This window comes from Colobus angolensis, unplaced genomic scaffold (assembly GCF_000951035.1).
Source record: "Colobus angolensis palliatus isolate OR3802 unplaced genomic scaffold, Cang.pa_1.0 Scaffold357, whole genome shotgun sequence".
Classification (NCBI taxonomy): Eukaryota; Metazoa; Chordata; class Mammalia; order Primates; family Cercopithecidae; genus Colobus; species Colobus angolensis.
This window is the reverse complement of record NW_012116899.1, coordinates 365,050-377,706: the sequence shown is the minus strand read 5'-3', so window position 1 is coordinate 377,706 and position 12,657 is coordinate 365,050. Positions and strand designations below refer to the sequence as shown.

The following is a 12,657-nucleotide window of genomic DNA, read 5'->3' as shown; positions in this document are numbered from 1 at the left end:
TTTTTTTTTTTTGAGACAGAGTTTCACCCTGTCACCCAGGCTGGAGTGCAGTGGTGCAGTCACTGCTCACTGCAGCCTTGATCTTGACCTCCTGACCTCAAGTGATCTGCCCATCTCAGCTTCCCAAAGTGCTGGAATTATAGGCATGAACCACCACACCCAACCTTTTGTTTTGTTTAGTTTTGCCTATACTTATCAATGGCAAGCTGCATAATGTCTACATCCTAATATCTAGAACCTGAGAATGTTACCTTATATGGCAAAGGGGCTTTTGCTGGTGTGATTAACTTTAAGATTCTTGAGATGGGGAAGTGATCCTGGATTATCTGTGTGGGCTGGGTGTCATCATAAGGACCCTTGTGAAAGGGAACCAAGAGATCAGAGTGAGTAGAAGATGTGATGGAACCAAGATGTTGGAGTGATGCAGAGAAAGAGCCATGAGCCAAGAAATGCAGGCAACCTCTACCAGTTTGTGACCAAGAGAGGACTAAAAATTGGTTCTTCTAACTCAGTTCTTTATTTTCCATTATTTATTATACCATGCACTTTTAAACCATTATACTATACAACAATTAAATCATATTTGAATAAACTGTAAGCAATTATACAGTTTCTGGTTTGTACTGGGATTTTATTTTATTTATTTGTTATTATTTTTTGAGATAGAGTCTCACTCTGTTGCCCAGGCTGGAGTGCAGTGGCACGATCTCGGCTCATTGCAACCTTTGCCTCCTGTATTCAAGCGATTCTCGTGCCCCAGCCTCCTGAGCAGCTGGGATTGCAGGTATGTACCACCATACCTGGGTAATTTCTGTATTAATATTAAATATTTTTAGTGGAGACGGGGGTTTCAGCGTGTTGGTTAGGCTGGTCTCGAACTTACGGTTTCAAGCGATCTGCCTGCCTCAGCCTCCCAAAGTGTTGGGATTACAGGAGTGACCCCCCACACTGTACTGGGATTTTAACATGATGATTTCATCTATTCATCATCGGTCCATCCATGCATTCATCCATCCAGTAACCTCATACTGGTGCCAGTGTAAAGCCCTGAGGATGCAGACATAAAAACCTATAGACGCAGGCTCTGCACTCAAGGAGCTTGCCCTCTAGTGGACAAAAACAGGCATAGCACTTATTTTTTCCACCTCTTACCCTGGTGTAGCAATTACACACATATATGCATACTTACTTATCTGACCTAGAAGATGGCTTAGCCAGATGAAGATGAAGACTAGGAGGATGGGGGAAGGGGTGGTTATAGTGAGGACATTCTGTGTGGAGGTACTGGTTCTTGCAAAGGCATGAAGACATAATAAAACAAGGTACGCTACAGAAACTTTGAGTGGCTGGCTGTAATTGGAGTTTAGGTGGTAAAAGGGGACTGGTGGAGGATGATGCTGAGGGAAAAAGAGGTCAGTTCATGGAAAAGCCCTGCATGCCTTGTTAAGAAGCTTGGACTTTGACCTTAAAACAGATGTATTGTAAGATTTAAACAAGGATAACATGATCAGATTTTTTTTAAAAAAAATCGCTCTGATGGCTGAAGAAGGGAGTTGAAATTGGAGGAAAGGAGAAAAATTATGAAGCTATTGTAATAATCTAGAATTGATGGCTGAGGGTAGTGGCTCACGCCTGTAATCCCAGCACTTTGGGAGGCTGAGGTGGGTAGATCTCTTGAGGTCATGAGTTCAAGACCAGACTGGCCAACATGGTGAAACCCTGTCTCTACTAAAAATACAAAAATTAGCGGGGTGTGGTGGCGGGTGTTTGTAATCCCAGCTACTCGGGAGGCTGAGGCAGGAGAATTGCTTGAACCCAGGAGGCAGAGGTTGCAGTGAGCCGAGATTGTGCCACTGCATTCCAGCCTGGGCAAAAGAGTGAGACTTCACCTCAAAAAAAAAAAAAAAAAAGAAAGAAAAACGAATTGATAAAATGCCTGCACTGAGCAGCTGGAGTTGGACATAAATACAAGGGCTGGGTCTGAGGGTTACAAAGGAGGTAGATCGTGTAGGTAGAATGTCATTAATGAAATATAGTGAAAGAGAGGACTATTCCTAGAACCCTGTCTCAGAATTTGTACATTCATTTACTGCAAACAGTTTTTGCTTGTTCGTTACCTAAGCCCATCATCTTCAAATAAATACAGATATTTCCAAGGAACTGATGTAGTTTGGGATAGACTTTAACTATAATAACATCATAAATCAGCTTTCATTTGTTTACTGTAAAATACCAGCTGAGGCAGGAGGATCGCTTCCACCCAGGAGTTTGACGCCAGTCTGGGCAACACAGTGAGACCTTGTCTCAAAAAAAAAAAATCTTTTTAATTAAAAAAAAGGATTGTCTTGCCCAAAATGTCCATACTGCTGAGTTTGTGAAATCTTCTAATAGCTTCCTGCAGCTTTAGAGATATAGGTACATGGGAATCTTGAAGTTGGCATTGTAGGGAAAACTTCATACTTCAATGGAAAACTTTGCTTTATCTGAATTGTACAGGACAGCCTTCCAGGTTATCTGATTCCATGAAAGCTATTTTTCAGTTTTGTAAGTTATGAACAAATAACAGCAATACAAAGTAATTTTTATCTAAAGACATGCAAAATCTGCTCTATATGGCAGAGGTTCAATTGAATTCCTTGTCTTATTGTGGAGTGATATGTTTTGGCTCTCTGTCCCCACCCAAATCTCATCTCAAATTGTAATCCTCATATGTCGAGGGAGGGAACCAGATGGGAGGTGATTGGATCATGGGGGTGATTTCCCCCGTGCTGTTCTCGTGATGGTGAGTGAGTTCTCACGAGAGCTGATGATTTTAAAGTGTGGCACTTCCTTGGTCTTTCTCTCTTCTGCCACCTTGTGAGGAAGGTACTTGCTTCTCCTTTGCCTTCCACGTGATTGTAAGTTTCCTGAGGCCTCCCCATAAGTTGTCTAGTCTCAGGTAGTATCTTTATAGCAGTGTGGAAACAGACTAATACATGGAGGAAGTTGCTTTGTTTCCCCCATTGGCACATTCATTTCAACATTCCTTTACTCCATATAATTTGTGATTTTTTGAAACTTCTTTAAAATGGTTGTAACACCTTACCAGATTCCTTATTAATGAGCTCAATAAAGTATTAACATGTGTTTATTTTTTTATCTGTATGAGAATTATATTTTATCTTAAAGAAATTCTCTTTCAACAGCATTATCCACCATTGAGGTAGTGAGGGAACAGAATCATTTCCACTGGAAGGTGCCCGGGCCATGACAGCTTAGGTACAGGACTGAATGTGAGCTTTAAAATGGGCTGCATTTGTCTCTGTGGCTCCCTGCTCTATTCCTGGAAACTGGAGCTGCATCTAGCATGTAGTAAGTGCTCCACAAATGTTTGTTGAATGAATAGATGAGGCAACTGAATGAAAACCTGCTTAGGCTGTGTAGATTGAGAAGGAAAAGAGAGAGAGAAGACATTGTTCTCTATGGGAACAAGGAAGGGGAGATTTCCTTAAGGAGAGGGAACAATGGACTTTATAATGGGCAGAAACTTGTGTTTAACTTCCAAGGGCCAGCACACTTGGGGCCCTTCCTCTGTTGGTGGCTATATCATTTGTTTTCTAGAGCATATCACATGAGCCAGCCTAGGCAGTTGAGCATATTTAGAAGAACAGATATTTTTTAGAAGAAAAATGAGGAGGATTACAGAATTGTTTTGAGAGAATTATCCTTGGCTACAAGGATCAATAACAACAATGAGGTGGGATAGACAATTGCTGGGCAAATGTCCTCACAGAAGTTTTGTGTGTGTGTGTAAGGTTGCAATGGCCCTTTTGCGAGATTGTGCTTTTTTTAGAGTTATTTTGTGAGAGTTCTTGTCATCCCACATTTGTATGTAAGAACCCTCCTTTTGTGGCCTTCCCTGGCTCCATTTCTCAGGGTTTTTGACACAAGTGACCCTATTTTGATTCTGACAACTTTTCCAGTGGCAAAAAATAACTGGAATCAGACTGCTATTGAAGATGGCGGCAGGAGCAATAAAGGACATACAGTACAGCCTTTTTTTTTTTTTTTTTTGAGCTGGAGTCTTGCTCTATTGCCAGGCTGGAGTGCAGTGGCAAGATCTCAGCTCACTGCAACCTTTGCCTCCCGGGTTGCCACCAATTCTCCTGCCTCAGCCTCTTGAGTAGTTGGGACTACTGACATATGCCACCACACCTGGCTAATAGTAGAGCCTCATTTTAACCAGGGTTTAGGTTCTAATTTCAGTGCAGATAATGAAATTCGACTATCAGGAAAATCAACATTGAAAATTCCCCTGAAAATAGCATGCTGGAGAGCCCTGTTGAGTCTCTCCTTAGGTCCACAGCAGCCAGTTTTTCTTCCAGGTACTAACCCACTGCCGGCACCAAGTGAAGTTGTTGGCTCATGCATTAGGAATCAGGTTGAACACTAGACTCACATTTGGGGCCTCAAAATATTCAAACAGTGAGTCTCATGGGAATTGAGGCTGGCTGAGAGCGTTGAAAGAATGATGGTGGGGTCTCCTACACTATTTCATTTTTTTTCTTTCTTGCAGTGAATAGTCATTGTTATGCTTGTATTAGTCTTTTAAGCTTTTAAAAGTCTACTGTATACATTTTTATTCCTGGGTAATATTCAGCAGAATGGGCTGTGGGAACCCCATCTGGAGTCCTGCAGAATTTGCAGAATTATGTCACAGGGAGGAGTCAGTGATGAATTCTTCTGACTGGGGAAAGCAGGACCCCCGGTATGAGGAGTCAGTGATGAATTCTTCTGACTGGGGAAAGCAGGACCCCCGGTAGCTCAGAGTTGGGACTTAGGGGTACACTCTGCCTTTACATCTCACCCTATGCTTCATCCTCTGTAAACACGGCTTAAATGGAACGATCTATCAGAAACAGTTGTGTAAATGTTAATGTTGGAAGAGACCGTAGAGATAATTTATTTCAACTGTCATTCCCCCATACCCCACTCCCCACCACTTTCGAACTCTTTGTTTATATGAGTTCAACTCTCATTTAATAGGAGGAAGGTGAGGTTTAGACAGATGAAGGGCTCTCACAAAGGTCACAAAGCCAGTCAGTAGCTGTGCTGAAAATAAAAACATCTAGGTCCTCCCTCTTTCTCAGACTTAATTTGTTATTCCTTTTACAACCTAAACCACACTGAAGTACCTCCACCATGTTCTGTGCTCTAACTAAACATATTACAATAATCAACTGAGATGGTTAATAAAAGGTTCCTCGACCACCTGGCTTCTTTATTCTCCCTGATATTTTCCAAAAGTTAAAAACAGACTCTCCTGAGGCAATAGCATTTACAAAGGCTCTATCCTTTGACCAAAACTTTACTGAGGCTCCTGGAGTCCTTTTTAACTAGGTTTAACCTTGGGCTTTTTCCCCTGTCCTTATATAATCCAGTTTGAGCAAGAAACTTTCCAAGTCAGTTTAGCAAAAATATCTGCCCTTGGTATCTGACCACACTCAATATCTTATCACCCTAGACTGCCTTCAGCAATAATCCTATCAAGGCAGTTTAGCCAGAAACCCTTATTCTTGATGTTTCCCCCTAGTAATTTTCTATCCACTGGCTCCCACCCTGCTCCTCTTTTTTTTTTTGACAGAGTTTTGCTGTCACCCAGGCTGGAGTACAGTGGCTTGATCACAGCTCACTGCAGCCTCAACCTCCTGGGCTGAAGTGATCCTCTCACCTCAGCCTCCTGAGAAGCTGGGACTACAGGTATGCACCACCATGCTGGGCTAATGTTTTATTTTTTGGTAGAGACAGCATCTCACTATGTTGCCCAGGCTAGTCTTGAACTCCTGGGTTCAAGGGATCCTCCTGCTTTGGCTTTCCAAAGTGCTGGGATTACAAGCATGAGCCACTATGCCCGGGCCCTGCTCCTTGATTATAAATCCCTGCTTGTCCTTTTTGGAGTTGGAATTGAGACCAATCTCCCTCTCCCACTGCAAGACCCCTTTGCATTGGTCCCTATACCTATCAGCATGGCTCCTCTTGGATGAGTCTGCCTCACCATTTTTCACAAGTGGCATGAGTAATTTTTTTCCTTAACAGCATTAAATGCTTAGACACTTAGCCTTATCTCTAACAAATGTTTGGTCATTAAAAAAATGTACAAAGTCATGGTGGGAAATTGACATAAAAATTGAAGGCTGAGAGAGCCTGAACTTTCTAAACAACATAAGAAAAACATCCTAAGAAAGTTAGCAATTTGTTTTGCTTTTATCTTCCCTGAAATAATAAAAACAATGTTCATTTCCTGAATCTTCCTTTTCCATGAATAGTACTTTATGTCAGTCCATATCTAAATGGCAATCAAGACTTGCCCTGCTTTTCTGGTGAAGAGAACAAAGATAGCTGACCTCAGGTCTGTTCCTCTCTAACTTGAATCTGCCTTTATGTGATGTTGCCCTAGGCCCAGTGGCCTCAGCAGCTCCTTCCCTATAAGCTCTCACTGGGCATGATGTTGGGGAGACCAGCAAGAAAACAGTTTCTGTAAAAGATATCAGAAACACTGTATAGAGCACCCAACAGAGCCAATGGTGTGCTTTATAAATGGCAAACTGTTTCAGAAATGCAAAAGGAGAAGCATGTTGGATGGAGTTATCTCGGTCCATTTTAAAAAATCATAGTTTCTTGGTAGGCTTGTTAAATGTGAAACTGCTTGTGAGCTAATAAGAGTGAGGAACTCCAGGCTGACTGAGGTAGCATGAGGCTGAAGGTGGGGAGTTGGAGGATGAAAGAAAGGAGGTGTTCGGGGCCTATCATGGGGAGTGGGGAGTGGGGAGGGATTGCATTGGGAGTTATGCCTGATATAAATGACGAGTTGATGGGTGCTGACGAGTTGATGGGTGCAGCACACCAACATGGCACAAGTATACATATGTAACAAACCTGCACGTTATGCACATGTACCATAGAACTTAAAGTATAATAAAAAAAAATTAAAAAAAAAAGATAGGAGGAGTTAGGGCCTGGCACCCTGTGTTCATTCATTCTGCAAATGCTGGGATCCAGCAGTGAATGAGGAAGGTGAGTTTTCTGCTTATATTTTAGAAGGGGGGAGTATAGGCAATAAACAAACAAAAGATTACATAATGTCAGCCAGGCATGGTGGCTCACACCTGTAGTGCCAGCATTTTGGGAGGCTGAGGTCAGTGGATCGCTTGAGTTCAGAAGTTTGAGACCAGCCTGGGCATCATGGTAAAGCTCCATCTCTACAAAGAAAATACAAAAATTAGCCAGGCATGGTGGTACGCACCTGTAGTGCCAACTACTAGGGAGGCTGAGGCGGAGGATCACTTGAGCCCAGGAGGTAGAGGCTGCAATGAGCTATGATCGTGCCACCACACTCCGGCCTTGGCAACAGAGTGAGACCATGTGTCAAAAATAAATAAATAAGTAAATAAGTAAAAACATAATGTTGATTTAAAGCAAGAAGGTGAGGCACAAAGTATCATTTTAAAGAGCTTACTTGAGCCATGAGGAGGACTCAGTCCCAAGTAACCTTGGATGTGAGCTCCACTCAGCCTTTGTTAACAGGCAGGTGTTTATAGACCAAAAGGAAGGATAAGGAGTGGACTGATACAAAGTTGTTTGTCAAGGATTCTCATTGGTTTACAGAAATAATGTTGATTGGTGATTGCCTATATGTTGTTCTTTGGATGACAAGTTCCAGGAATATGAAGATAATGGGTGAGGGTTACATTATGAAACTACAAGAAAGCAAAGGAAAAGAAAATGCCTTTAAACAATTGCCTCTAGGAATAGGTGCAGGAGAGATGGGATGACTGAAGCCCCGTGCTCTCTGGGCCTGATACATTTTACACACCTCTCATTCCTCAGACAGCTCTGAGCTATTTTTCTTTCTTGATAACAGGATGATGACAGAGCGAAATAGAATAATTTGATGGAAGTGAGCGGGAGATGGGAGGGCTGAGGATTGGGGCAGTGGTACTTTATTAGTAAATCAGGGAAGACCTCTGTGGCTAAACCTGAATGAGGCAAGGGAGACAGTCTTGTGAAGGTTTTAAGGGCCCAGAGAAAGTTTCCTTTTCACCCTCTGAAGGGTCACTGAAAATCAACAGACACAAGGCAGATTAATGGGATAGAAGGAGTACAAATATATTTGATCATCATTTTACACGACATAGGAGTCTTCAGAATGAAAACTCAAAAATACAGAGAAAACTGCCCATTTTTATGCTCAGATTCAAGAACTATGGATAGCCATGTAGAAATGTGATCGTATATAAAGGTTATGATGTAATGCTAACAGACCGAGTGGGGAAACCCAGCAAGGCCTGTCTGCTTAGATGACTGTTGGCTTCTCTGTGGAACATTCCTTCCTTCTGGATATGGGGCAGGAACCTCTCTGGAATGGTTATCCCTACATGGTAGGTCAGGCAATTTCTTTATGGCCAATTTTCGCACAGAAAGGTAGGGGAAAGTTGGAGTAATATTTTCAGGCATTATGGCTTGCTTTTAGGGAAAGGGGTTCTGGTTTCTATGACCTGCTTTGGGGAAGAGGGATTCTAGTTTCTATGACTATCCTGGGGGAGAATGAGCAGCCAGAGACTGGAGGGCAGGAGAAGGTCAGAGAAAACTTTTGCTTCTGCGACCTTTATCTTGGTGTATCATTTTCTCAGACTCAACAAGGTCCATGGATGTGTGATCCAGTCTTAGAAAGTGCCCCTCTGACTTTTCTAGAGAATTTATATACTCACATGGCAGAATAGTCTGTTTTCCTCCTCTCACCTCCTCCTTGAGGTGGGATGCACATCCATTCCCTCTTTTCAGGGCTTGGTAACTGGTAAGTTAGGCTGATGCTCAAGACTGAAAAGAGATGGGGCCCTTTGGCAACAGTGGCATCAGGGCTAGAGCTGATTCCTCTGATGGTGTGGAAAGGGATGATCTTTTTTTGTGAATGTCTGCTCCTCACCCCTACCTCAGCAAACTGGCAAAGCTTGGTTTCCTTCATCCTTCTCCTCTTCCACCCATATGGATCTGAAATTTCTTCCAGCTCCATCCAGAGAAAACAAATGGATGGAACTAAATGACAACACTGACAAAGAGGTGAGCTCCAGAGAGTGCCTTGCCAAACAAGGAACAACCAATGTGGGTGGGGGTACTGGGAGCTAGGGAGTTCCTTGGGGGTAAGATAGGTCTGGAGAAGGTGATCATGTGGGAGTTCTGGGAATGGATGAAACAGGTGAAACAAGCTGCACAAGATAGATGAGGTGTTATAGTGGGTAGCTAGCCAGGCATGAGTGGGGCAAGAGAGGGCTCCCCATAACCCCCACCAAAAATGTCAGGAGATCATCAGGTGATGGTCAGGCAGCTGCTAACTGTTTCTCTAAAATAACTGGCTGCAGCCCATGCCAGGGAAAGGTAGTCTCTCAACAGACAGAAAAAACCTGAAACTGGTGATCAGCAGCTTCATGATACAATATCAGGAGTTGGGCAACTGGGCTCAAGCATGCACATTGAGGCAAAATGGTGGAGTTGAACTAGTATATGACCTCCTAGGGACGTTTGACTGGTAAGGGAAGAATTCCTCAAGTGAGCACGCCTACAACTCCAGTAAATACACTGTGCACGTTCCCCTCCCAAGCGCTAGCAGGCCACCATGCATGCAGACAGCCCACCCCAAGGGAAGAATCAGGGGAGAATGAACGCAAGACCCTGGAAGTATGCAAACATACAAAACCCTAAGTCAAAAGGTCAAACCACGCACTGATATTTCAAGTCACCCACTTGGCCCTCTTCCAAGTGGACTTTCCTTCCATTTATGACTTCTCTAAAGCTTTTAAACAAACTTTCATTCCTGTTCCAAAACTTGCCTTGATCTCTCCTGCCTTCCATCTCCTCAGTCAAATTCTTCCTTCTGAGGAGGCAAGAACTGAGGTTGCTGCAGACCTGTATGAACTCACTACCACTAACATACTTTGGTGCTGTATGACTCGGATAAGTTCCCTAGTGGTAAGAGACCTATATGCTTTGCCTACTTCAGCGGGAGGCATTCAACCCCTGTTCATGGTTTCCTTCTCCTTTTTGCTCTCCTGCTTACTAACCAACTCCACAAGCAATTCCTCTCAGCTACAGTGGCTCTACTCCCCCAGCTGATCTCTCAGCTCACCCTGATGGGTAGCTCATGGGAGTGGGAAGGACCTTGGGGTCCACACTGAGTAGAACTAATGGCCCTCCTGGGCAGGAGGCTCATGAAAGTGATAGGGCTAAAGTTTAAAAGTGTGCAATGTCTGGGTTTCCCTCTGCTTTTTCAACTAAAATCAGCTTTCCCCCAAGAACCTGCACTGCCTATTCTCCTGTTTTCTCTGTGTGTTCTGAAATGGCCTTGAACACCCAGCCAGACCATCTGCCTTGGGGGCAAGTCTGGCTCTTTGCTTTCACTTCACATGCCACGTGACTTCTTAAACACACACTCCCATTATTCATGTGTCTGTGGCTCTTGCTGAATTTTCATGGCAGAAAAGATGCAGCAGATAGCCCCTGAGATTTATACTTGTTTTTATCCTACCAGCTCAGATGACCTCCAACCCTTCCCCTGACTGCTGGCACATTGCCGAGACAAATACTAATTGGAACTCTAGCTCTGCCAGCTCCTTATAACTTACCATATGCTTTTTGTTCCTGTTACACCACAAGGCCAAGTTTTCCAGTGGCTTTTGAAGCAATTTGTCTGCCTGCATAGGACCTCACTCTGGCCCTTTAAGGATCCTACCTACTTGCTTTTTTTTTTTTTTTTTTTTTTTTTTGAGTAAGCTCCCATTGGGAGGAGGACAAATTCTTCCTTTACCATTTGCGAGTTCTTACCCCAAGCCCCAAGTCCTCTGGAGTTTACTCCTTTATGTCAAGAGGGCAAATAAATGTTGCCCTCTTGAATCCAAGGGCTGCTGTATTTGTGCGCACATGAAGGCTTTCCATGAGTATTCCTCTCACTTCCCCCCACTTTCTCCTGTAGTTTCCATTTCTCTAATCACTTCCATGCCCTTCTTAACATACATCAAGACATTCAAGGTCATATTTGCAGGGAGGGAAGTCTAGCCCCTTGTAGCAGTTAGCTGAAAAATAGGCTTCTCATCTACTTAAAGAACACGGAAATGGGAATATAAGAAAAGAGATAATCATTTTGTTGCCAAAATGCTGAAGTGAGAGTTACTATAGGGTCATGGAGACAAGGATATAGGCTGACCCAAGGCAGCAGGTGCAAGAGACCCGTAGGACAGAGATGAAGTTTGGCCCTAGGCTAACAGATTATCATTAGAACAGAGAAGAAGGCAAGGTTAGGGGTACACAGTAAGACCAGTTCATTCCAGAACCTCAGGGATGAACAGAGGGCCCACACTTCACTCCAGTATCTCCTCTGTTTTCAAGTGGGTAATTGTGATGAGATGGACCGGTTTATTCTGGAACCCTAAGGACAATGGGGGATGTCTCATTCAGAATAATAGGAAAGCAGAGGAAAAACTTTTTCCCCCTTTTTCTCCTCTGTTTGCCCTTTGCAGATGGGTAACAGCATCTCCATGTTAAAGATCATGCCCCTTGGATGCACCCCCTAAAACTGGGAAAAGTCTGATTCCCCCAAACCTTAAAACAAAAACTAGTTTTCCTTTGTAGTACTATTTGGCTTAAGAACGGACTGGGAGGAAATTGCAAAAGTCAGCCTTACAACTCAGTACCCCTGTGCAGGAGGTCCTCAGATTAGCCACCTTAGTCTTTTATAACTGAGAGCAGAATAAGGATGACAAGGCTAAGTAAAAGGAGAAACACAGAGACAGGAGGTGGGTTCAACTATTGGCTCCTCTGCAAGCCCACCAGCCTCCTGCAGGTTGCCCTAAGGGCACTGGCATTCGTGTGGGAAGCCAGGTGGAAGACAAAGTGCCCTAATGGGATAAACAGGAAAAAGCATCTAATGGCTTGTCTCTCTGCTGCAAGCTTGGCCACTGGAAATGAGACTGCCCTGACGGGCCAAAGGCCCTTGGGACAGAATCGCAACCCCTGATAACCTTGAGCTGAAGGTGCTCTCTGCTCTAGCTGCCTTCCAAATCACACATCATCACCAACAGGAAAAAGCTGAGGGCAACTCTACAGGTGGCAAGTAAAATTATAAATTTCCCTTTTGGGTTCAAGAGCTGCCTACTCTGTGCCAATATTGTTCTCTGAACAACTCTCTTCCAAATCCTGTCAGGCAATGGGGGCAAATGGCACCCCCCTCCAAAAGAAAAGATTTGCACCCCTTTATATTACTTAAGGGACCGATTACTATTCTCCCACCATTCCCTGGTAATGTTCTCACACCTCTTTGGAGCAAAAATACACTTTCCAAAATGGTTGCTCACTCAATATTTACCCAGCCTCTGAATTCATCTTTCTGTCTGATAGCCCTATCTCTCCCCGGAAAATTACCTTATTCTTTAACCAATAACTTTAACCTGTACAGTCCTACCTCAGGGGTTTATAAATAGCCCACATTTATTCAGAAAAGTTCTAGTGAAAAATCTAACTGAGCAAACTCTTGAGCAGGGGATAACTTCTGCAGTATGTCGATAACCGCCTTATCTGCTCCCCCTCCACAGGACTCACATAGCAATATGCAGTACAAACCTTAACTTTTTA

At 43.5% G+C, this 12,657-nt stretch overlaps 1 protein-coding gene across 1 annotated transcript in view; it reads left to right on the top strand.

Annotated features, from left to right (window-relative positions):
• The first annotated feature begins 4,643 nt into the window (after nt 1–4,643).
• Nucleotides 4,644–12,657, top strand: part of RPIA (ribose 5-phosphate isomerase A) — a 46,921-nt gene continuing 38,907 nt past the window's right edge. Inside the window, exon 1 of the mRNA XM_011953126.1 lies at nt 4,644–4,798. Coding sequence (XP_011808516.1) covers nt 4,644–4,798 — 155 coding nt within the window. The remainder of the gene's footprint in view (nt 4,799–12,657) is intronic.